The sequence below is a fragment of the Drosophila pseudoobscura genome, chromosome X, assembly GCF_009870125.1.
Source record: "Drosophila pseudoobscura strain MV-25-SWS-2005 chromosome X, UCI_Dpse_MV25, whole genome shotgun sequence".
Taxonomy (NCBI): domain Eukaryota; kingdom Metazoa; phylum Arthropoda; class Insecta; order Diptera; family Drosophilidae; genus Drosophila; species Drosophila pseudoobscura.
Window position 1 is genome coordinate 4392371 of NC_046683.1, and position 27137 is coordinate 4419507.

The following is a 27137-nucleotide window of genomic DNA, read 5'->3' on the forward strand; positions in this document are numbered from 1 at the left end:
CCAATTATTGAAATGCCAGCAAAATTTATTTTTATTGTTCATTTTGCGTAAATTGAAAATGATGAAATGACTTGGAATCGAGCACAAAAATGTAGGTTGTATACGAGAATGATCGGAAGCCAATTGATAGGGTGAACCAAACGAATAAACGAAGAGAGCCAAAGAACCAAATAAAATGAACGAGCAATAGAGCTGGACAAACTTTGATTGGTGTTTTCAGTAAAAAAACATCGATAAGCAGCAATGTTTCGGAAGTTTTTTTAACATCAAAGGGCGCGTTCACCAGAACAATGTATCATGCATCAATTATCAGGTCTCATCTATCATGTTTGAGTGCTGGTGAACGCCTATGGTACATTCCTAACTACCGCGCCGCCGTAAAATGAATCGCATAACCTATCGATATTGGCTTCAAGGCTTCGCGCCTCGCATCAAAAAAGGGTCTCGTTTGATTGGGATAATTCTTCGCGAAAACCGAAGTATAAAACTAAACTCATGATTTTTTATTATTTTTTCTTTGTTTCCCAAAATTTGATCATGAACTTATGCATCATAATCAATAATCATGTGTGTTCAGCAGAACTATCGTACGAAATCCAGCACTGATCCCTGATCAAATCGTCGGTGAACGATAAACGATGATGGAAAATAATTTTTCGTTTTTTTTGTTTTTGTTTTAATGTGGACTGAGAAAGGCATATGAAAATGGCCTCTTACTTTTTTATTCTTAATATTAAAAAATCGAGATGGGATTTTCCTTCGTCCACATTTTCCATACGCACTTGCGTTTTATGCTTTTTTCCTGACCATTTTTGCTTAAACCTTATTTTAGTCAAATCAAATACGAAGGAGTATTTAAAAGTAGACAGTCATGTAGGAAATTGATTAATCAATCATATAAAAATATGTCTTCAAGGCTGAGGGTCTTACCTAGCAAGTAATATTAAACTGAATATCAAAATCTAGAAATATGATTTTCGATCAATTACAGAGACGATTAACCCATTGTACCCAAGGGTGTATTGAAAATTCACTCCACGATATTATGAATTCGGACGACTTTTAGCGCAGTTCAGGTGAAATATATCGTGGAAATTTTGCTTTTTCGGGAAACCGGAAGTATGGATCGACAAGAAAAATGTAAAAACAGTATTCCTCTCTGCGGTCAATCTGAAGCTGTTTAGGTGTTTAAATAGAGGGGTTCAATTGGGTTAAGTTCGTTCACTCGTCCCTCATGAACGAAACGCACACATACAGTCATATAGTTGCGGCTGAATTTTTGTGAAAGGAAGTTGTAGCGCCGCGCAGTGCATTTTTTTCTGGTAATTTTTTTGCTCCACCTTTTAATACTCCTGTTTTTCTACCAAATTGAAGGAATAAAAAACCAAAGAGAATAATATTTTCAATGTTAATTGAAATCAAAATGTGTGCAAACGCAAATAAAGTTGAATAAAACAAGACAAAGACGTTAAGTGTGCCGACAGCGAAATAAAAACCCCAAAAACAATACAGACAAACACTCGCATACAACAGACACAAAAACACATGTATATATAGGGCCCTGCAATGGTTTTAGCGTGACGTGAAGTGTATATAATGACGAAAAGCAGCTGAAGAGGAGCAGAAAAAACGAAACGAAAAGAGAAAATTATGATAATGGAAAACACGCAGAGACATTGTGAAATATGCGAAACAAATAATGCGCAAAAAATCGCCTTCTTGTGCACCATTTTCAAATACATGCGTAGTCGTAGTATATTTATGCATTCTTTCTAGCGCAAGCTTCAAGTTTTCTTTTTTTTTTTGTTATATATTTTTTGTTGGTTGAATCTTTCATACAAACACACTCGCAATCATGTATACGCCAGGCAGCCAGCATGCGTGTGTGTGTGTCTGTCTTTACTATGAAAAAGAGTCAGCGAGTGGCAGAGAAGGGTAGGCGGTGTGTGCGCGGTTACTCGCTGTATTTGTTTTATTTTTTGTTGTTTTTTTACTCCAAACTTTAGCTGTTGTCTGTGTTTTTGTCATTGAACAAAATGGTAAAATTAATAACACAAAAAAATATGTGCAAGTGTGCCTTTTCATGGTGTGTCCGTTTATGTTGCCGAGTGAAGCCTGTACTCTTGTGGCTCTAGGCATGCGGCTTCTAGATACACACTGCTTGGCCAGAACATTATGCCATGTTGTAAAATTCCATTCAGCCTTGGTAGAGGCGTTACTTGATTTTCCCAGCAATACAACACAGCAAAGGCAACAACAGCAGCAAAAATGGCAACGTCGTCGCACATACACAACCACGCATACACTCAATGGCATTCACACAAACGTCCTCGTTCGCTACTCGCCGCTGTTTCGTTTCTTTTTTTTTGTTGTTTCCTTACGTGTGTGTGCGGCTTCGATGACGAATGCGTGTGAGTAACCAGCATGAGTGTGCGTGTGTGTGTATGTGTTCAAGAGTGCCTACGTGCGTGTGTGTGCGAGGCTGTCTGTTTTGAACCCACGCGCCGCTCTCCCCTCTGCCGTTTTAGTTTACTTGACTTGCCAACGTTTTTCTCAATTCATGCGCTTCGTTTTTCTTACATTTTTGTTGTACAAACTCAAAAAATGCTGTCTTCATTTCGTTTACCGTTGCTAGTAGTACATAGCTAAATGGCGGAAGATACATAAATACATAATAATAAATCAGAAAGCGGTAAGCAGTAACTGTAACAGTAAGCTCGATAAAAACTTTTACACCTAGTGTAAATATTGTGTGTGTGTTCGAGTGTATTTATTTATTTTGGTTATTTGTCTCGTTGAGAACAGTAAATATATTCGAGCATAGATTTTTACCCTCAACTGTGGCGTATGTATACGGAAAACTACCAGGAGAATGCACACTTTTGCAACAACATATGCATACAGTCGCCTCTGGCCCGAGAGTGGCTGCCGTGTACCTGAGAAATGTCGTCCCTTGCTATCGCTATCCCTTTGGGGTGCATTTTACACATTTTGGTTCCGTTGCACATCCGACGGACTACCTAGCCAATGTGTCTGCATATCCTGCCTACCAATTTCCGGTTTGTGAACCCATATATAGTATGTTGTACTCATATAAAACATGAGACTTTCTTTTGAAGAAGGGGTTTGGGGTTTGAATTTAAACAAACTCTTTATATGTATATGCTTACCAGATAAAGTGCGTCAATACTTTATAGCTGCCAATTTCAAAGTTTCCACGGTATTTAACTGTGAATAAATTGTGAAATTGAATAGTTATTTAATGCACAAACACATGCATATATTTCTACCATAATGAGTGAAATCGATGGTCGCGACTGTCGCCGTGTTTACGGCAATCGGCTGGCACATTGATGCGGTACACGACTGTGGTGTCGGCATTGCCAGCTGTTATCGCTTAAGCAACGTGTTGTGGTTTGTCTGTCTGTCGTTTCGTTTTCGCTTTGGGCCTCTTCTACATGTATGTACATGTGTACATATGGTGGAGTATCTGCGTGGATAAGATATGGAATAATTTCCCTTTGACGTGCATGCCTTGTCCACCATATGCAATGCATACTAAAAACAACCTATTACAAGCAATTGAATGCAAAGAAATTAAAATCAGAGAGAGACAGAGAGTGTGTGCGAGCGGAGGTGCAAATAAATCCAGCGATCAATTTATGCAAAGTCAAAAAACGCGTGCCGATCGATCCGATCATCATTAGCGAGACCCGTGACCGGTGAGGAAGGGCGACACGCGCCTGAAGATTTGGCTTAAGGATTGCAAATTTTATGATCCACTTTCCATTGAAGAAAAGGTGCAAAATATCTGAGAGAGCGAAAGGATTCCCCTAAGCGCAGGTAAAGCCCAGGCAAGTCGACTCTCTTGCTGGATTTGCTCTCTCTCTCTCTCTCTCTCCCTCTGTCTCTCTGGCTGAAAACTCTCCAGCTGCCGTTCGTTGCTGCTCGTTGCAGCTGGCGGGGAGAGCGGCTGGGGAGGAGCAGCTGCCGCTGCTGATGCTTGGCTGAGCTCTGCTCTCTTTCTACTGTTTTTACACATTGCCAGCCTCTCGCACGGCCATTCCCCTTTCCAGCGGGCAATGATCGTTTGGAGCGCCATTCCATTCCATTGCAATCCCCCACCATCGCCCTACCCCCAGCCGTTACACCGTTTTAACCTGCAAATGGGTCTCGTCCAACCGGTGCCGGTGCCGGTTTCACTGTACGCTACTGGACAGCCAATACTCGGTTGTGTTTTTGTTCCTGGTATTCATCTTACATATATATATATAGTTTTTACACCCTTGCAAAGGGTATTCAGACTTTGATCAGAGGTCTGCAAGGTTTGCCCCCCCCGATTGGATGACTATGTCATGCATGCAGCTCTCATTTAAAGATCGTTCTTCAAATGTTTTTCAAAATCAACTGAGTATCTATTAGATGCCGTCATGCATATTTATATTCCACTACCAACTCGGATGATTACTCACTTTAGGAACTTTCGCTCAGTAATGAAACTTTTGGCATTATTCGGGGTTTTTCAAGTAAATCTGCTAGGCCGAGGGGGAGGTAGGCAGCGTTTCCATGGCTTTTGACTGGTTCTACTATTTTTAGTTTGTTTTCCTTAAACGTCCAAGTGAATGGAGAAGGAAAAGGATCGATCTGTAAGAACTTTTTACTTTTTGTTTTGTTTTTTCCCCCTATCTGCTTCTCTGGCTCTCTCTAAGCCGTAATTTTGTCTCCATTCTCTTTTGGGTTTCTCTGCATCTTTGGCACCTTGGCAACGACGCGGCCCGTTTTCTTTTGATGGAGCCGGAGTGTGACGCTTTTCTTTTGCCATTTCCTCATTTTCTTCATCTTCGTTTGCTGTGTATTCGCACTGGAAATACACTGGAAATACATACATAGATATATACGCATACAACCATTCCCTTCGTTTGTGTGCGTGTATATTTTTGTTGTTTTTTTTTGGCAAACTTTGTTCTCTATATGTATGTACAGGCCAGAGAGCCACAGCCACCAACCCCTCACTCCCTGCCAGCCTTCCTCCCTGCCTCCCCTGTGTTGCTGTCCAAGCAAAAGCGATTTCGTCCCCCTCCCCCACACCACTGCAGCGCGCGACCCGTGCTCCCTTCAAAGGCTGTGCTGCTGGCCTCGTTTCAAGCATTAAGCGTGGTTCTCTCGCTCGCTCGCACCGCTCTCCCGCTCTCTTTTCGCTACTCGCTTTGGTACTCCGCTGGAAGGGCAGCACCGTTGTGGCTCCTGTGGGGGAGGATCCGATTATTAATTGATTGCAAAACTGATTTCGCTAAAAGAAAAACTTTAATTTGACAAATAAATTGAAATCTGTACCTTTTTTATGCCCAGTACTCGCAGAGCATATTAGATTTGTGGTGGAAGAATGCAGTATACACAGCTGCGGTCAAAATAATAGCAGTGCCCTCACAAGCTTTCATTTTTCCTCAGTAAAAAGTAACTCTGCTGATTACGGATTATAATAAGAGATAACGATTCTCAGATGATTCCTCTCAATTTTTAGAATTCTGAAATAAATTACCCGCTTCAAATAATTGCAGTGCATTTTTTCGTAAGAGATTACAGTTAAACAACATTTTCTTAGAGTGTCCTTTAGATCCATTATTATACAGCCATATACATATGTCGCAAATCGATCGAGCTCCAGGACTTTTTTACAGCGTCCCAAAGTGTGTTTTACATTGCACAATTAATTCTCCCTTCGATTAAGATCGGTTGACCGATTCGGCCAATCCATTGAATTTTCGGTTGCTTTGCGGGTGTCCTTGGGATCGTTGTCCTTCTGGCCCCTCCAAAACCCAAAAGCACCCAAATCATTATTAAAAATCCGCCGTATTTTACAATCTTGCAAGTATATTTTAGGGAAAATTCAATTAATTATCTACGGACAAAAAAAATATTTGGATATTTTTGAGAATATTCCATTACTTTTCCAATGGTCCATTAACGTAACGGTTCGCACCTACCCCCCCTGTCCTGGTAGTCGATCTACTACGATATTTTGGCGAATAACTGTGCCGATTGCGTGTTTTACTCTTCCAAATAAAAAAATTTCCCCTCGAAAAATTATCTTCGTTCTGAAAAAAGCCTCAAATATTATTTACCTCCAAAAATCTTGCCAGAACTGTAGAATATTTAAATATTTTCAATACATCCTGTAGCATAAAGCCCATAGTGGCACTACTAATATTTTGACCGCAACTTTGCGTCACGAAACTCCTGGGGAATAAAATTTAAGGAATCTAGCGGCCAATTTTCTGGTATTTTCTTCAGATATTCCAACATGTTAGAGGGCCTTTGCGTAACTTTTATCAGGAATCATCTTTTCTTATAAATGAAAAAAATTAATTCTAATTTCGAATGATGAAATTATTAAATTTTCAGTAAATTTGGGAATTAATATGGGAACAGAATTATATAGAACTGTGCTTTTTTGACTGTCACTGTTTTTTGGCACATATTTAAAAACTATATATAAAAATCGAATTAACTTGTATAAACCGATTCTTGGATTACGGATTAACTTGAAATTTTTGTATTATTTTTCTTGAATTTAAATTTAAATATCTCCCTCTCGTGGCCCTCCCTCGGTAGCACCTTGACTGGACTTAAATGTTTCTAGTGAAAATCGCTAGGAAAATTTTCCTTGGTCTTGGTTCTTGGTATTTTTTTGGGAGAATTTTTGCAGCCTGCAATTTTTATATGACGGAGGAGGAGGTTCCTTCAGTTTTTGCATTATCACCTGCCCTATGTGTCCGATGAGGCAGAGGCAGAGGCAGAGGGCAGCTGCATTGCACTTTAATGGTTTATGGATCGGGCGATAGATTATTGATAGATTAGATGAAGGTTTATTTTGCACATGCATTAAATATACAATTGATTGAGCTTAATAAATTTGTAGCAGGTATGGGATTTCATGGCAGCGAATAAATGTTTTTCTCCGATTTATGATTTGTGATCTATGGAATTTTTTATTTCGACAATACTCATTAGAAAGAATCCCCTGGATCTTGGGAGGTTCCTTGGAAGCAATGGAACGGGTGATCTGTTGAAAAATTGCAGCTTGCTTCCCAGTAAACAATTTGCAGCTTGCCGCCCAAGTTCCTTTTCCACCTTTCGATGTTTTCCACCCACCTTGGCTCGACCCAAGTTAGCACCTTGCTACCGGCGAGCATCGCCGGCCAGCTTCCGAGAACCAGTAGGAAAACATCTGCCTGCCTGCCTGCCAGGATCTGGATCTGGATCTGGCCCCTAAATGTTTGCAGCCGGCCACCCAAGAAAGTACGCCTGGCACGCTTCCTAGTCGATTGGGTGGCAGGTAGTCGCCCACGCGTCTGGCACGCGCACCTTGTCCGAGCCTTGCCCCGCCACCACCCACCCACCTACCTGTCCGGCCCGATCCCACCCACCGCCCAACTTCGATCTGCGATCCTTAAATAGTCCATGTCCTGCGTCGAGCTCTTCAGTCGAGTTCCACTCGTGACAAGTCCAACTTGTGTCCTGATTTTGTGATTTCGTGTGTTCTACATTCGAGTAAAAAGTGTGATAGTCCCAATGATGGATTTTAATTTCGATACTGTGACCCCCTCCCTGTCGACCACATGGTCGTCCTACTATGACTTCAAGATGTCCACCAGGTATGATTGGAGCACAAGTCGAGTGGCAATTCAAATGTTTAAAATTATTGTATAAAAGCGCAATTCCATTATTATTATTATTTGAGGGGCAGATTATTTGTTAGGCTAAGAGGTACACCTTTTGTTTCTATGTTTAAATAATACAAACGAGCACACACACACACATACACACGCGAACACTATACGGCACTTGTTATATTATTAGCAGATATGTACAAATATACATATATTTTACATTTTTTTTATTCATATTATACTTTTGATGCTCTACAAATCGCGCGCACACACTTCACGTCTTTGTCATGTGTTTTATTTTTGGAAACCAGCAACTCCCTGAAAATCGAATCCCCCTACCGCCCACTCCCTCTCATCTATTGGCAATCGTCAGTAAACTAATTACAAAAATCGAATCAAAACTCTACTACAATCATTTAGTAACAACAACAACAACAACATCATCATCATCTCTACCTACAACAAGAAAAACTTCAGACAGTGCGCTCCCACAATAAGAACAACAACGACGAGAACAATTACAGAAAAGAAGAGAGCGAGAGACAAGTACCGTTAGAAGAACTTAACGAAAGAACTATGAGTGTCGTCTGAGAGAGAGCGTACGCCAGAAGAAGACTACAACAACAACAACTGCAGCCGCACCAGACGAACAACAACTACCGCAATTGACAACTATCGAAGAGAGTCTCCGCTCTCATTTTGAATGTGTGTGGGGTGGTCCGTTCGTCGCAAAGATATCAAGTAGCAGAGGGAGAGACAGAGAGAGAGTGAGATTGACGAGCGAACGACAAGCAACTTAACGGCACCTATCAGCAGCAGGCCAGCTGAGAGCGCTGAGCGCCAGAGGCAGGAAACAAGCAGCTCTCTCTGCATCTCTCGACAGCTTGATCCCCACCACCAGCCCCGTCCTACGCCTACGCCAACCCCTCCCCCCACACACGCACACAAACCATCACAGCAGCAAGTGAACGGTATATTTTTTTTTGCTAGATCGATAAAACAGATATCGATAAACGTCTATATAAATATATATATAATTATATATACCAAGAGAAAGAGCACGCGGAGTATTTTGTTGAAAAAATACTCGTGCCCCAAACACACTCAGGATATGTACGGCAACAATAATCCGGGTAGTAACAATAATAACGGTGGTTATCCCCCATACGGTTACAACAAGTCGAGGTAAATTTTGTACAACTTTAGTTTTTATGCGTTTCATTTTGTTTTTGATTTTACCTTACTTGAACATCATTCAAAAAAATCTAAAAAAAAAAACAAACATGATATCCCCCGCTCCTAGTCCCATCCCAATCCTTTTATCCCACACCACCATCGGACACACACACACACACACACACACGCACACGAACGAACGAGCTAAACACGTACACAGCCACCCACATAAGTACACGACCCACGAACGAAACATGAGGACAAAGTATTAACGATGTTTTTTTTCTACCCAGCTCTGGACCCAAAAAATCCACCCCACAATTTTTTTCTTCCCATATTTTTTTCTGCCCAACTCTCCAGTCTCCAGTCTTTTTTTTTGAATAGTTTTACGAGTACAAATTCGAGCAAACTCTTGGGGCAATTACCCCCGGTTTTTTTTTTGTTTAGGCTTGAATCTTGGTGGGGATACAAATCTAACGGTATGCATTGGTATGTCTGTGTGTGCAAGGGAAGCGCAAGGTGTGCTTAGATGGGGTGAGGCATATCCATGTGCCCTCTAGGCAGCTCTAGGGGAATGTCTTGCCTTGTTTGAATATACCTTGGGCGCCAAGCACAAGTCCCCCAACCGCCTCCACATTCACAACCCCCCACCCCCACACTAGTCTTTGGTTTCTTGTTTTTTTTTTTTTGTATTTGTTCTCTTTTTTTGTTTCTATAAACGCGCTTTGCTTTGATTAGATCGGAGCGAAGCAGGGCAATAATGAAACAACATTAGAAAAGGAGAACAATAACCACAACAACAGCAACAACCATCAACAACCAACAACAACCAGAAGCAGCCGCAGTCTATAAGTATTACTGGATCGTACCGAAAATAATGAGTAAATCAATTAATTAAGCCAGCCACAACCAACCCCCCCCCCACATACACACCCGCGTCCTTCCAACACAAAAGAAAAAACGAACCTCAAACTCAATCTGCAGGAGTCGAGAGGCCTCCGCCTTAAGTGGTGATCCGCTCCTTGGTTTTTGCTTTGTTTTTTTGTTGTTCCGTTTGTCCTCATTAGATATTCGCTCTCTATCTTTCTCTCACTCACCCAAACACCCAACCACCCATCCACCCACTCACTCGCGTTGTAGAAGTTACGTTTTGCGTTTTGCCATCGCCATTGCCATTGCCATCTCCATTGCATACATTCATGCGCGCGCTTATTCGCACACAATCAGCTGATCGTCTGCTCTGCGTGTTTTCTATAACGTAACGTAATGCAACGTAACGCAACGCAACGTGAACGAGAATGTAATGTGAACGGCGCGACACGCGATGACGCCTGTCTTTTTTTGTTTTTGTTTGTTGTTTCCTTGCAGCGTCTTCCGCAGCGCCCCTTCTCCTACCCAAGAGCTGTATTTAACAGTTAAATGTGATATATAAAATTACCAAAAGCAATACGAATACAAATACAAACGTAAAAATGTAATAAAAGGAAATTCAACAACAAAAATCAAACGAAAGGCAACGAAAAAGCAATCTTCCACATACATATACACATTATCTACCACATACATATATATAAATATATGTGTATATATTGAATTACCGTTAGAAGGAAGAAAGAGATCCAAACTGCATTTAATGTTGGAGAGCGAGGAGAGCGCTGCCATGTCTGGCACTCAGAAGAGTCTTTGATACGCGTCTGGTCTCGCTCGCACACACACAAACGCAAACACACACACACATACACTCTCGCCGCTGGGGGAACGGCCATCGAGTGCCGTTACCCGCCCACATACACATATATATGTATATATATGATACACCGACACCAACACCGACACCGACATATACCATCGATGTATATGTGTTGGTATAATTTGTTCGTGGCAAGAGGATTATAGAAACGGCCTAAAAACGTTCTCTTCGTCGTGCGGCCTGTGCTACCCAAACAGCCTCACAATGTACCGGTAAATGTTGTCTCTCTTTCTCTCTCTCTCTCCCCCCCTCTCTCTATCCACACCCTACTATTATTGCTTGTAAATGTAATTTATGATTTTAAAAGTTGCGTTTGAGTTTTGAGTTTTCTTGCGTTTTGTTTTTGTTTCTCTCGCCTCGCCTCGCCTCACCTCGCCGCATTCCTCATTGACCACCCCATTGAGCATTTCCGTATCCGAAATACAAATCTTCCCTAGAATGTAAGCCTTAAGGTTAGGCATTAAGTTTTGACCGGCAGTCCCTTGCAGTCATGCCATATTTTATGAAGGATGATAGCATCTTGCCCTCAAAATACAAAAGAGGCCAGCGTCCCACAGCAGCAGCAGCAGCCATTGAACTTTTGACACACACACACACACACACACACAGATGCATGGTGGCGTCACAGTTTGACATTTTTATGACTCGCCAAAGTCGGATGATGCTGGGGCTGCTGCTGGGGCTGCATCTTGTGCTTTTGTCCCATTTCATTTAACGGCACATTATTCAGAATAACGGACACCGAAACCCCCCTTTTTGTCCCACCACGTGCTCTGGTGAATTTGTGTCAGGACCTTGACACGCACACAGGCACACACACATACACATACACACACACACAGTGGCGGTCGCTGCGCAGCTGCTGCAGTAGCCTTAAGTTATGTATTCTGTATAGTCGTCCCTTTTACTCGCCCACCCTTGGAGGGACCCCCCCCACCGCCCCCATTTACCGCTTAAACTAGTTGTAAGCGCCGGTTGTTGTTGTGGTTATTGCAGTACACACACAGGAGGGTGACCCAACCTCTCTCCCTCCCCGCATACATATATCCCAGTGCATACCTGACAAATTTGCCCTACCACCCAACTCCTCTATCTATCTCTGTCTCGAAAATTACGCACCCCCTCACTCTCTCGTACTCTGCCTCCTGTGGCCCTTTTTGCCCTGGGGCAGAAGCAGCAGTGGGAGAGTGATAGTGCAGCCCCAAAGAGCAAGTGCTCAAGGTCATCATCATCATCAGCAGCAGCTGTAATAAATACAACAACAAAAGCAACAGCAGCAGAACATCAATCAACAGTGTCAACAATCAACAATCAACAATCCCCAACAGCAGCAGCAGCAGCAGAAGAACTGCTGCCAGCCGTGGAGCCCTTGCCAGACGACAAAAATGTTTGGCAAACTTTTTTTTACATATTTTTTTCTGTGACACGTTTCCTTTTTTTTGGTATATTTTGTTTTTAGTTGACTAAGAGTATTGTAATCACCTTGAAAGAAAGAAAGAACGAACGAAAGAATAATAAAAACCTGTACAATCTACAACCTCAAGACAAAGAACACATATGAAACCCCAACCTCGTACAATCCCCACTAAAATCCCTCCATCCAGCTATTACGTAACCACCACCGCCATCGCCATCGCCGATGTCCTGCAGCTGAATTTAATTTTGTGTAGACATCTCTTTCCACAGCCTTGGAGTAGCAGGAGTAACAGCTTGCCCCCCTAGCGAAATGCAACGCGGAACCGCTTTCGATTCCGGCGGAAGCGAAAAGACACACGATACTCTTAGATAGATACACCTATGCACCATCCATGCATGTAGTAGGCATTTTTTGTTGTCGCCCGATGAGGGCCTGATTGATCGCATTGCGGGGGTCGGCTGAGACAAAAATGTTCTTGAAACGGGGACGCATCGAACGCCTGTAAGTAACAAGAATCTAAGAAAACTTTACAAAAATAATAAAAAAAAAAAAAAAAAAATACCATTGAAATTGAGGGAGAATCCGGGTATAAGCCCTAACTTAGACATTAAAACCACACACCACACCACACACACACACCGAACGGTTCCAAACACCGAAAATCAGCCAAATCAACCGAATGTCGTCGCCGTTGGAGAGGGTCAGTCCGAGAACCCATCACATTTCTACATCACACATTTTTTTCCAATTTTTTTTCAAGTGCCACAAGTGACGAAATGAATATAGAAAATTTTTTTTTCAATCTTTTTTTTTTAAGTGAAAAAGTGTTCCACGAAATTGTGTCCGATTGAATACATATTTTTTTCTTTTTTTTCGGTGAATCGAAAGTGCATGAAAAACACCTACCTATCATAAAGTATTTTTTTTAAGTGCCTATTTTTTTAGAGTGAAACTTAATGATTATTCTGTATTTTTTTTTTATTGCTTATTCATTGGCAAAGAGCTTTTGCGAATTTCCCAGAAAGACTCGCAGAACTTGTCAGGATCCTGCCGTGTGCGGGATCTTCTGGCAAGTTTTGGTCGGGGGAAAGTTTGCCTAGCTCTTTGAAAAATCTCTTTTCCAAAGCCTTCTCAAGGAGTTTCTCCGCCTAGTCCTTAAGTCGATGACCAACGGCAGCAGCAAATGCTGTCAAGTCGGTTGGCAGCTGGAGCGGGCAGCTCTCTCAGCCTCCTGACGCCTCCTGGCGACTGTACTTGCCCGCAATTGTTGTTGTTGTTTTCCCCCTAAGCTAGCCCATAAGTTAGTCCGTAAGCCTTAAGTTAGTCTGGTAAATGCAACTTCAGATCACCCCATTACCGAAGCAATCATTTCTCAACCATTTTTGTAAGATAATTACCAGTATTAGAAAAATAGAAAGAAAAAAAAAACCAGAAAGTAAATTGCGCTTTATACATATAATTTTGATAATTTTAAACTATATTTAACCACAATCCTAACCACCACCAAAACACCACCAATACCCCGTGCTAATATGTATTTTCTCTATCCCTCATCGTCGAATCGTGCAGCGGTGGGCGTGGATTTGGCATGTCGCATTCATTGCCATCTGGAATGGTTAGTATCACAGAATTTTCCGCCTGAAATTTATGATTATTATTAGTGCAACAATTCGATTTCAATTTCGATTTCCATCGCATGTGAGCAATCAGCGGAACGAACGATGAACCGCGGCAACAGGCCACAGAAGAAGAGACAAGACGGGCAAGAGGATGATAGAATAAAATACTTTTCCGTATTTGGTTCTGCATTTTCCTGCTCTTCTGCTCAATGCCTGTGCCCTGTCTGTCCCTGTTCTGTTCCGTTCTGCACCGTTTTCGATACTCATCAATAATAATATAAATTTTATGCCCTATCTATCCATCTATATTACTATCCATAGTTGTATGTTATTGAGTTTGTCTCATGAACGCTCTGGGGACACACGCTTTTGATTACGAATTTTCAAGCAAGAATCAAATACTATAAAAACAAAAAAAAAACTACAATAAATATAAATTCAATTTTTTTTATGGATGCTATAAATTTTTTAAACGAATTAAAGTTTGCATTTTTAAACAACAACAAACAATAAACAACAGAAACAGAAATAAACTAAAAAATTTAAAAGAAAAACACCAACAACAACAAGCAACAACTACAACAACACAAACAACTATTTTTTAAATAAACAAAAAGTTAAGACAAAAGAAACCTAAAATACAGAAACACAGACACAAAAACTTGCATGAGTCAAGGGAAAAAGAGCCTTGCCACCCGATCCGTTCCGGTCCGTTGTCCCACATTCGTTTCCGTTTCCGCCGCAGATTCCTAGCGACTTCCGAGTACAGTGCGTGGCATTTCTAAGATTTCTCTTTGGTTTTATACCCTTCAAACGCACTGTACTTCCCCGAAACGGCCTTTGTGGAGAGCTCAAAGAAAACGAAAACAAAACACACACAAAAAAAACATTTCTAAGAAGCTTAAAAAACAGATACAAATATGAGTATTTTTTGTTTTTGCAACCCTGTGAATGCCGTTACACACACGAACACGTACACGCACACGCCAACACAAACACAGACAAACGGAAGTACAGTGAAGCAAGCGAATGTCTAGAATGCTTCTTCCAGAGCAATAAATACCTTTGATAACGATATTTGCTGCACTCGAATTTCAAGCACGCCTTAAAACAAACAAAAAAATGAAAGAAAAATGGCATTTGTTACCGTTAGTTTTTTTTGTCGTAGTTGCCACTTTGTTGTACGTTCACGTTCTTGCTCCTGCTTCCTGCTCAAGCCACCTCCGAACCTCGAATCAACCGACCAACCGACCAACCAACCATCAATCCGATCAGAGTTGTGTGTGGTGGTGTTGTTGTTGTTGTTGCCGGTGGTGCTGCGTACAACAACAAATATCGGAAGAATTAAAGCAGAGCAACCCAATCAACCATCCAATCAATTAATCAAACGATCAATCAAACCAAACACAACCCCAAGACAGCGATATGAGGCCTTCTCTCAACATTAGAATATCTTTGTATGGTTAATCTGATTCCAGTCACGTTATGCGTTCTCACCACAGGATACAGAATTCTCATTTCCAAGTTCCTCGTCCCGTCGCGGTTACAATGAGTTTCCCGGCGGCGGTGGCATTGGCATCGGCGCCAATGGCGGCAGTGCCAATAATCTTGGCGGCAACATGTGCAACCTGCTGCCAATGACCAGCAACAATTCGCTTAGCAATCTATGCGGACTGTCGCTGGGCAGCGGCGGCAGCGATGATCACATGATGATGCACGATCAGCGATCGAGCAACACCAATCTGATTGTGAACTACTTGCCCCAGGACATGACTGATCGCGAGCTGTACGCCCTATTCAGAGCCATTGGACCCATCAACACGTGCAGAATCATGAGAGACTATAAGGTGAGTGATTTCTAGATCCAGCCATCTATTCAACGACTTCAACGAGTCTCGATCTTCTTTACCACAACAGACTGGGTACAGTTTTGGCTATGCTTTCGTGGACTTCACGTCGGAAATGGACTCACAGCGCGCCATCAAAGTTCTGAATGGCATTACGGTGCGCAACAAGCGGCTAAAGGTGAGTACAGTACAGTACCTGTACCTCTCATGATCCGCTAATAACCGCTCTGTTGTAGGTTTCTTATGCTCGTCCTGGCGGTGAATCCATCAAGGATACCAATCTGTATGTGACCAATCTGCCGCGCACAATTACCGATGATCAGCTGGACACGATCTTTGGCAAATACGGTTCCATTGTGCAGAAGAATATCTTGCGTGACAAGCTGACCGGTCGGCCGAGGGGCGTGGCATTTGTGCGGTAAGTTCTCGTCCAGTTGGACTTCTTTTTTTTCTACGCTCCACAAGGCTCTACATAGCCACATCTACCACATCGGTCTGAGACGATACGAGCATCATAATCGCATATATCCTAAACACATTCTGTTGGTTTTTGTTTTCGAAAGCGTTCTCATTGTTGTTCTCTTTCTCTTTTCCCTTTCTTATGTTTTCTTTATCCACACACTTTTGCCACGCGCATGTTCATGCTCCCCCCATATCGAACTGAAACGAACCGCTACGATCCGATCCATGTACACCACATCATCATATAGCTATAACAAGCGGGAGGAGGCACAGGAGGCCATCTCGGCACTGAACAATGTCATACCCGAGGGCGGGTCCCAGCCGCTGTCCGTGCGCCTCGCCGAGGAGCATGGCAAGGCGAAGGCGGCACACTTCATGTCACAGATGGGCGTGCCAGCGCCGAATGCACCACCGCCGCCACCACCACCACCGCCGCATATGGCGGCCGGCTTCAACAACATGGTTCACAGAGGTAGATTAATAAAGTCACAGCAACGCTTCCAAAAAACGCATCCCTATTTCGATGCGCAAAAGTTTATCTAAAAAAAAAAGCAAAGAAGGAACCATCAACACAACCACCAATCCCCTCACAAGCGATATAAAAACGCCACACAAAAAAACACACTCTGAGAACGATCCATATATATATTACAAAAAATATATATATACATATATTTCCCGATTTCTTTCCCCTATCCTTTTTTTTTGTATTTTGACAAACAACAACAACAACAAAAAAGTACAGCTGCAGCAACAACAAACACATTTAACACTAACCTTAACAAAAAACAAAACAACAAAAAATCCCTAGTTTAAATTTGTTTTTAACTTTGTAATCATTTTCGTCGTATCTACGTAAAAGATTCAATTACCTTACCCCCACTTCTATATATTATATATATACATATATCTATGTATATCTATATATATGTATAGATTTATAGATAAACAAAGATTGAATTGTAAATTTCATTTAGTTTAATTAAAAACACACACAGACACACACATACAACAACTTAAATGAGAATAACAATTTTACTTTTTATAAAAAACCCACAAAAAAAACCCAAAAAAAAGTACCCAAATTTAAATACTAACTCATGTCGGAAGAATTGAAAGTTTTTTGTTTTAAGATTTGACCAGCCCCCCTACCCTCTACACGCACACTCACACATACACACACACACAGTCAAGACATATCTTCTGAACTAGCTCCGGCGGTTCGCGAACTAGTTCCAAGTGTATTTTTTTGTTCCAAGCCTTCAAATCGGAATTATTTTCGTTTCCTAGAAGATTTGTACGTGAATAGGAAGAGTAGGAACACAGCCAGCAGACAGACACACACAAGACATGTAGCAATATAGATATATATATACTGTATATTTTTTTAACGAGATAACATAAATATCAACGCAAAAAACGAAACTATAATTAAATGTGCATAAACGCAGGCAAATCATCCAAGGACTGAATCGTAACCTAATCTACAGAAAACAATAAAAAAAACCCAACAAAAACCAGTAATAAAAAAATAAAAAGAAAACACGCATAAACTTAAAAAATAAATGAGAAATATATATATTTCTATAAAGGCGACAAAAATCCGAAATCAAGCAAAAAGTGTGCAATTTTTTTTGGAATATTTTTTTACTGTTCACAAAAAGACTGTGCTAACAAGTTGATTACGGATTACGGATTACGGAATCAGAAGCAACCAGAACTGATCTTAAAATGCAAAGAAAAAATTACGAAAAACTTAAAAACAAAAGGAGTAAAATATACAAAACGTCGTCTTGTTCGATCGAACATCTCAATTCTTCTCCCCTCTTAACAACCTTTCCCTTCTTGAACCTCTACAGATCGTATCGAATCATGTATTTATTTTTTTTGGTTATAATTTCTCATGAAAATCAGCCCCAACTACGACAACATCAACAACAACAAAAACAACAATGTCGAGAACCAACAACCAAATATATGTCAACAGAAACAACAAGGCATCAATAATTTTTTTTGATTTTTTTGTTGGTCACTCGTCCATCAAGTTTTACCATACAAAAAAAAAGAGCAAACAAAACTGGACAAAAATGAATACCTTTATAGATTTACATAATATACATATATCCTTGATTATATGAAATCTATTCTATATAAATAGCGTTAAATTTTAATAATTATTTAGTATGTAGTGCGTTAAAAGCAACAAAAAAGAACAAAACAAAAGCTAAAGAAAAAAAAAACAAAAGCCGAAAGTGTGACCAGAGAAAGCGAAAAAAAAAATAAAAAGGCGAAACGCAAAACAATCGTAAGAAAAAACCAAAACAAAACCGACATTTTTTTTTTACAAATTTTTTTCAAGTTCAAGCAAATCTCGAGAAATCACACGAGAGAGAGAACAGTGTTGGAAAGCGGCGCCCGATGGCACAACGGGAAGTTTTTTCTCCCCCTACATAATTTTTTTTTGTCGTTTCTCCACTATTTGTTGTGTTTTTTTTTGTTTTCCTTTCATTTTGATCTTAGTAATCTGCCTTGCCCCGTGCCCCGTGCATGTGCGTGTGCTTGTGGTTTTTGTGTGTGTGTGTGTGTGTGTGTGTGAGAGAGAGTCGGGATCGGGTTCGGGTTCGGGTTCCTTGCTCGATCACAGAATGATATGGAACGGGAGTGCGGCGCGAGTGCAGATTTCTGTTTACAGTTGTTCCCAGGCACAGCAGCCAGGCGCTGCGAAAGAGACAATGCGAAAGCGAGGGCACGCAAGAGACAGACAGAGGCAGAGAGACTGTGAAATTGAGTAGAAAGAAGTGAGGAAGGCGTGGCGCATGGTAAGTATGCGCGCACTCAACCGAAGCGATAAGGGGGTGCACAGCACCCCCGAAACACCACCCCGAAACCCACCCCCATTCCTCCATCAAACAGACCCTATCGCAAAGACATGGTTTTTTTTTTGTCTTTTTTTAATGTGAAAACTTCATTTATATTTTTTTTCGAAAGGAATCTAATAAAAAAAAAATAAAACGAAGACATTCAAATGCTGTCTCTCTGCCCACACACTTTTTAACCTTTTGTCGGTTCCAGTGCCAGCAAAAAACTACAAACTACAAAAAAAAAACAGAACTTCTTTCAAACTTTTTTTTGCCAGTGTACTTTCCTATGCCTATGACGAGATGAACCATTACAGTTTTTTTGTTGTTTTTTTCAAGTGAAAGTGTGCCGAGCTAACTTTTTTTTTGTATTTTTTTTCTGTATATTGCTAGTGTTCAAGACGTCTTTGACTACTAATATTAAAACTAAAGGTTTTTTTTCGGTGTATTTTTTTTGTATCGTGCCTGTCAGTGTTCGGTGTGGATCCAAGGATTTACTGCTGTATTTTCCCCCATAAATATATAAGAAATATGCAGAACCCTTTTGCAATTTTTTTTTAGTAGATTTCTTGCTGCTTACTGAACTTTTTTTTTCTGTTGTTCTATTATAAATTAACTTGTTTTTCTGCTTTTTTGTTGTTGTTGTTTTAAAAACAAAAAAATAATAATAATAATGAATTTCAATACATGTATACAATTTTAATATTTGAATATTTTGGCATATATTTTAGTACATTTTGCATATCTTTAGTTGGTAGTTTAAGAAAGAGTTGGGTTACGTTTCAGACTTTTAGTTTGGCTTGAGATGAATGCGTTGCCTACTTTCCGAAGAGCCCCCACTGTGCATGACTGTACCTCTATGAGCAATCGAGTAATTCCAAACAGAGAGCCTAGCCAAAAATCTTCGAGTCGAGCCCTTAAAGATTGCAATCCAAAATTCAGTTCAAGTTTTTTTTTTAATAGATGATATCACACATCAAAGACCGTTATTTACTTGTATAACGTCATAGAAATTTTCGGCCAAGGAAAACTGTAAATTTGACCATGAGTAGGCGCCACAGTATCTCTGGGAACTCAACTATTTGTCATGCGAGCACTGTGGGCCCGCCAGAAAGTATGCATCGTGTTTTTTTTTTTTTTTTTTTGGCAAGAAGCCACTTGAGCATCCAAAAGCAGAATAGTCCCTTTGAACCCAGAATCGATGTCCTTGCAGGGAGCAGAAGCAGTCCACACCAAAAAAAAAAAAAGATGATCCAATCAGACAACTGCAAGGGCATCGAGGGCTTCGGACAGAGGATACCCTCGACCGAAGACAGTTTAGGGAATTGCTTCATTTTGAATTTGCTTTAGTTTGTCCCAACTTGGGGCAAGTTAAACCCGTTGCCGTTTCCAAGCTAAATCCGTAGTTAGAACGCCCCCCAATGTATTTCTTTGCCCTACTGTAACCGCATTTGTTGTTTCCTTGCCGTAGATACTCTACTCCACTTTAATCGATCTACTCACAGCACTAACCCGAACCGATCGTCCTTCCCCGAGCCCCTGGCCTGGGGAACGGTGGTCCATTCAACTCATTTTCATTGATTGTTGTTGACAGAAAAAAAAAAACGAAAAAAATCCACATAATTGAATAATGTTTATAAAAAAAAAAAAACCAAAATTATCTTCTTCCCTAGCCCCGCCCCACCAAAAAAAAAAAAAAAAACTCCCCAATCTACGACGCAACTAATCCAAGTTGTAACATTTTTTTTTCCGTTTCGTTCTTATTTTTTATTATAGACGGAGCTATGGAAAAATTACGCTCATTATTCGATGCTATATGCGATGCTATCTTTGGTCTCGATAGTAATTATTCCTTTTTTATATATTTATATATATATTTCTAATACTATTCCTAATCATAATCTATCATAGATTACTTGCTTAACTGAAAGGAAAAAGCAAATAATTATAAATATATATTTTTTGTGTGTTTTTTTTTTTTTTTTTTTGAGAGCACATAAGAATGAGATCTAGTCCAAAGTCTAATCTATATAAGTAGTTATCCAACAAGAGAATACAGACACACACATGGAAACACACACAGCCACACACACCCATACTCTCCCACACTATTGAGAAGACAGAAGAAATCGAAATTCCATTTCAGTTTTCAAGTTTCTCATGCATATTAAAAAATATCTACATATATGTAAAAAAAAAACTCCAAGAAAAAGAGAAGCGATTTTTTTCAAAGCGTGCCATGTTTTTTCTTTGTTACTTTCTCTCATGCCATCATCAAGCTACTATAATTATCTCTATATATCTCTCGTATCTCACTCTCTCAAAAAAAAAAAAAAAAAAAAAAAAAAAATGAAAAAAAAATATATATATTGATTTAATTTTAACCCAAAATTTGTCGCCTTTGGCCCATGCTCCAGTTCCGGCTCCAGCTCCAGAGTGCTGTTGAGCAAGTGCCAACGGCGTAGAGCGTTATTTGAAAAAGTTCCAATTGAAAAGTTGCCAAAAATTGTACTTCTAGATGAACCAATTCGAAACCCAAATCAAATTCAATCACATAAAACAAAAACTATAAACAAATTAAACCAGAATGGAAATCTGCTACGCCGCCGCTGCTGGCCCTCAAAATAATAATTCTGCTAACGAAAACCTAGTTTGCTTGCGCTTCCCCCTTCACAACAACTTCACCGCCCATCCAGAGTTCTCTTAGAAGCCACAGACCATAGACCATAGACCACAGACCCCAGTCCAAAGGGTTGCCTAGACTTTTTTGTTTTAAACATCGCCCTAGTCGCCCCACTTCATGGTCTGCCTTGTCTGCTCTAATAACGAATCATTCATCCGAGTCCCCCCCGTTTGTAAATGTTCAGTTCTCTCTCCAAACTAAAAGTAAACTAAATCGAAACCACAACTACAACTACCCCTATATGTGTTATATCAACTGTATATCGTATCAACTTGTTTTGCTTGCTATGTTCTTTGGCCGCACTTGGATAATGTGTATGGGTGTACGCTCTATATATGCCACATATACCAGTCACATATCACACATGTATGTCTACACATCTATATAGAACAGAACGACCATCATAGCGTCAGTCATCCATATACCCATATATCCATATATATGCATATGTATATGTACATACATGAAACACCAAAGCCCTCCCGAAACCCAGTTCCAAGTACTAATCCAAGCCCGATCCCATCCCCATCCCCTCATCCAATTGAAAAGAAAAACAAAAACAAAAAACATGGCACGTTAATGAAAAACCTATGAAAACATTTAATCGTGTTGACGAAAGACAAACGCATCGAAAATGGAAATGGAATATAATGAAAACTAATTATATTACTGACACCGCAATCGAAAAGATAACAATCAAACTTCAGCTTAATCAAAACTACAAAAATCTCTAAAGTTAACCGAAAGCAACAAACCAAACAAATACAAAATATAACAATAAACACTAACCCAACACCTCCTTAAACACGAGAGAAAAAGGCAAACAAAGCGCTCTCTCTCCCTCTCTTTCTCTCTCTCTCTCTTTATATATGTATAACTTACTAAATCTAATGATCTTCATCCGTAAGGTAGTTAAGTCAGGGCACTCAGGGAAGGTCTAGAAAAGAACACAGATCAGAAATGAGGAGCGGAAGTAACGATAGAATTGATACGAATTGAAGTTTCTAGAAATGCAAATATGTTTTTTCAATCAACTTTTTCAAATAGACGCATGATTTAAGAACTCTCTACATCAATGCTAATGAATCATACTAATGCATGTTTTTTTTTGTCTTCTTCTAACTTTTATTTGTCTCCTGAATCGTGATTGAAACACTATAGGTGACAACTTTGCCGATTTGCTTGACGGACTGTACCGTAGGAAGTACCATTATCCCTACTTATAATTGACACCCCATCAGCAGCAGCAACTACAACAACATCAGCTGCAGGCGATTGGCAATAGCAACAGTAACACCAACATTAACCACATGCTACTCTACCATCAGCACTATCATCAGCAACAACAAGAACTACAACGCCTGGGCAATAATGCTGCTGCTCACAGTTTGAGCCCGAATGGAGGAAACAACAACAACAACTTCAACCAATCTAATAACAATAGCTCTAACAACAACAACTCCAACAACAACAATACCAACAATCATTTGGATGTAATACGACAGAACGGAGTCGCTGCTCTGAATTATCTTCAACAACAACTGCAGTTGCAGCAACCGCAATCACAACAACCACTACTATCACCACCACCGTATCAGCCACAGTCACAGCCACAGCAACAGCAACAGCTGAATGGACACTCATCCCGTCAACAACAACAGCAAAAGAATCAACAACCCTCCAGTAGTAGCAGTCTCAACAATGGTCACACCAACAACCATACCAACAGCTACAACAGCGGCAGTAATGAGATGCTCCACAGCAGTTACACCAATAACAATAGTAGTGGCCTTCCACTGACTAACAATTACACCAACAGCAGTAATAGTGGCCTGGCACTCAACAACACTTACACCAACAACAGTGGCAGTGGTCTGGCACTCAACAATAGTTACAGAAACATTAGTGGGAATAACTTGGCCCTCAACAACACAAACAGTTACACCAACAACAGTAACAGTGGACTGTCACTCAACAACACTTACAACAACAACAATAGGACGGGTCTGGCACTCAACAACAGCTTCACCAACCACAGTGGGAATAGTCTGTCACTCAGCAACTTTACCAACAATAGTAGCAGTAGCAGTGGTCTAGCGCGCCACAGCAGCTCAGGCCACACCAGTAGCTACACCAACAATCAGAACAATAGCCGCGCAGGCCCCAACAATAGCTGCAGCAACAAAAGCAATGACCTGCCACACAACAACAACAACAACAACAGCAGTCACAACAATCAGAGCAATGGCAGCCATAGTAGTCGTTCCCCACAGCACGAGTTCAGCTTCAATATACCAACCCCTGAGCAGGAGCTGCAGCAGCAGACACTCAAGCTGCAGCAACTGCACATCAGCAACAGCTTCCACGCAACATCAGCAGCAACAAGTGAAGGTGCAACAACAGACACGACAGCGACAACCACAGCCAATCACACATCAAATGTTGGCTTCCTCTGGCGTACAGATAATATATAAAACAAATGATAAGCATATATAATCTAGAACCTAATATGGATCATCGTAGTACCAGTATCCATCGAAACCATTTATCCAATTATATATATATAGATATATAGATACGAAACCCAAATTTTTATGTTCTCAAACCCCGATACCTTTTTTTTGTGTATGTTCCTCATTCGAACTTTTATGTTGTAGTACGTTTTTTTTCTTTTTGTGCTTTTTTTTGGGAAGAACCTTTTTTTTCTTTTTTGTAACTAGCTGTAAGACAAGACACGTATACATATATATAAAAAGATACATAAATATATATATATATATATAACCTATATATATATATATGTATATAGATCGAGAGGTCTATATCGGAAGGAACGATCATTTTTTTTGCGTACACCTAGAGAAATAACTACGAAAACACACATTTTTTTGTCACATATTTATAATAATGATATATATATATCAAAAGGAATATATACAAGATTATATATATATATATATACATATATACAAAAACACACACATACACTTATATATCTAATACTATATAGCATACTTGTAGGCGTGAGGACATAAGCTCTATTTTTTTTCTCCGTGTCTGAAACTGAAACTGATTTTTTTGGCGCAAACAATGCCGCAACAACGTACACGAGTTTCGTGTATGTTTATAGCTGAAGTTAATCCAGATACTATGATTATCTTATAAATATTGTTTTTTTTTCATAATTTATAATCAAATTTTTTTGTCTATTCAATATATACCGTAACCATAATGGACTGGCAAGGTGGCTGCGCATGCTCAAGTTTTCAGGCTGTTTAAGAATAAACGAAAACAAAAAATACAAGAGAAATACTTAGCTAGAGATAGGCTTGAGGTGAACTTTGAGTGGGAAACCCCGCACGAAATTACAAAATACCAATTTTTTTCATAGCTATAGAGAAGAAACGCTTCTTTTTTTTTTAATAACATAATAATAATCGATGTGAAATCCACTTTTTTTTTAGTTTATTTTATGAAAAAGCTTGAGCATGTGGCAGCGATAACGAAAAACAAGAATTGTAAGAAGGAAAGCAAAAGAATGAATGAAACCACGTGATAAAGAGTCCGACGAAACGGAAAATCAGAAGAGACAGAAATACAGAGAGAAGAAATGGAAAAGCAAATAAAAAGAAAAGCACTCAAAATCTTAAGCGCCTGTGGGGTGGAGGTGAGGAACCTGGTCTAGGCATAAAATAATAACCCATCCCGCATTGTTTTGTGTTTTTTTATTTTCCGTATTTAGTTGTAAGTTTTTTTTGGATTTTCGTTTTATTTTATTATGATCTTTTTTTGGCCAGACATTCTCTTCCCCGGAAAGCAGAGACAGCATTCATAATTTTTTTCGGTGTAGGTGCATAAATTAATGGAAAAACAGAAAACCCAGAGACATGTATAACGATACAACTTTAGAATATTCGATTATACATATATTTTCCGTTCAAACCTATCAATATTTGTATGCATTAGTAGTTCATGAATGTGAAAACTTTTAATTTGTCGACACGAAATTTTTATTATTTGAAATACCATTTATTTTCTAGTTGTATTACACGGTCCCACATCTGGCTTCGAAATACAACAATTACCAACAAATAAGCAAGAAAAATTATCTAATAAACATTTTCACCATCAGAAACATTCAGACTGAGTTTTCTTTTAGTTTATTAACGTTATTATTTCTTAGTTCTGCCCCTCCCCAGAGTTTGTTTGGATGGGAGAAAACGTCAACGAATTAGTACACGTAAAAAAACAATTTTTTTCAAAATATAAAAAATAAACTAGCTTTAAGAGAAAGTAATTGAAAGGCGAATCGAAACACAGTAAAAACTCGATTAAACTTACAGCTTGGTTGTGCTGAACACTAAAATGTTACGATTCTAAACAGTAAACAGAAAAACAAAAACAGAAAAAATGCCCGAATATACCGGTAATAGGAACCCCGAATAAGCAAATGCAAAAATATACACAGAAGCGAACGAAATGTTTATTAAATCAATACTTATGTGTACGATTATGTACGTATGAGACATATGCTAAAGCTCCCGACCGGTCGTTTGCCACCGGATGGGGGCGTGGATACACTTTAAATCGAACAAAAATACTCTCAACCAATTGTAGCCTTAGCCTGTAAGTGGATTTACACATATACGAATAACGGATATTGGATTACACGGAGGAACAAGCATATGGCGATCGTCTCGCGTAGGAAAACCAAATTCAATATTCATGTGGGTTTTCATCCTCCATATTTTTTTTTTTAGTATGAGTAAGTATTTTTTGTGACGTTTTTTTGGGCATGTGACAAAACGGAAATCATCAATATACTTTTTTGTGTCAGTGTAGTGCTTTTTTTTGTCGAGCGTCATCTTTTAGACAATTTTTTTCTTTACTCATAAGCAGCCAAGCTAATTTTGTTGGAAAACACCGAGATACAATGTTGAAACAGAGAATCAGAGCAAGGTAGGAGCCTAGGAAAGCGCAATTAAGGAGACATGTGTGTTTTTTTTTGGTATTTTTAATAAAGAAAGTTGTAGAACATGAAAACCTCACGCAACCTAATCGCAAATACATTTTAAATGTTGTTCAATGAATATTTAGAGAAACCAATGAACAAGGCAAATAGCATACATTTTTTTATGTCAAAATAAATGTCTAGAAGGCTAGAAGATAACAAAGAACAAGAAATCTTTTTATAACTAGAAAAACAGAAGAAAAATCATGAAACCAAATACCAGAAATATGCAATACAATTTTTTTGTTTAGTGTAAGGGAAAACGTTTTTTATATAAGCATATACATAAAAAAGGCAAAAAAAAAGGCGAACCTCAAGAAAGCGGAGATCAGTGAGATTAGTGCATGAGTATACTCGTATATATGTAGAAATCCAGATAGTCAAAAATTCTTCTTCGTCGTCAATTGGGAATCCAAGCGGTGGAGGAGGAGATGAAGGGGTTTAAAGTTAGAAAGATTTAATGGCGCTTTAACCTATGAAACTTTTCGGTATTATTATTTTGTGGTTTCAATCTATACCATCTCTGCTCTGTCCCCCAACCTGTCCCAAGTCCCCTCTTGTAGCGTTCTAGCGGTCATCTATAGCATCTCAAAAACACCGACAAATATACAATTCAATAAATATATATACATAGAGAGATAGTG

General features: G+C 39.6%; 1 protein-coding gene across 1 annotated transcript; it reads left to right on the top strand.

Moving 5' to 3' along the window:
• Positions 1-1205: 1205 nt before the first annotated feature.
• Positions 1206-25621, top strand: Sxl (Sex lethal). Its single transcript, XM_033384909.1, is given in 9 exon segments — positions 1206-1322; positions 8091-8855; positions 13583-13628; positions 15135-15479; positions 15550-15657; positions 15716-15897; positions 16190-16413; positions 20576-20641; positions 22644-25621. Coding segments are annotated over 8 exon segments (2358 nt in total). The 5' UTR covers positions 1206-1322; positions 8091-8781; the 3' UTR covers positions 23957-25621.
• The last annotated feature ends 1516 nt before the right edge of the window (positions 25622-27137 follow it).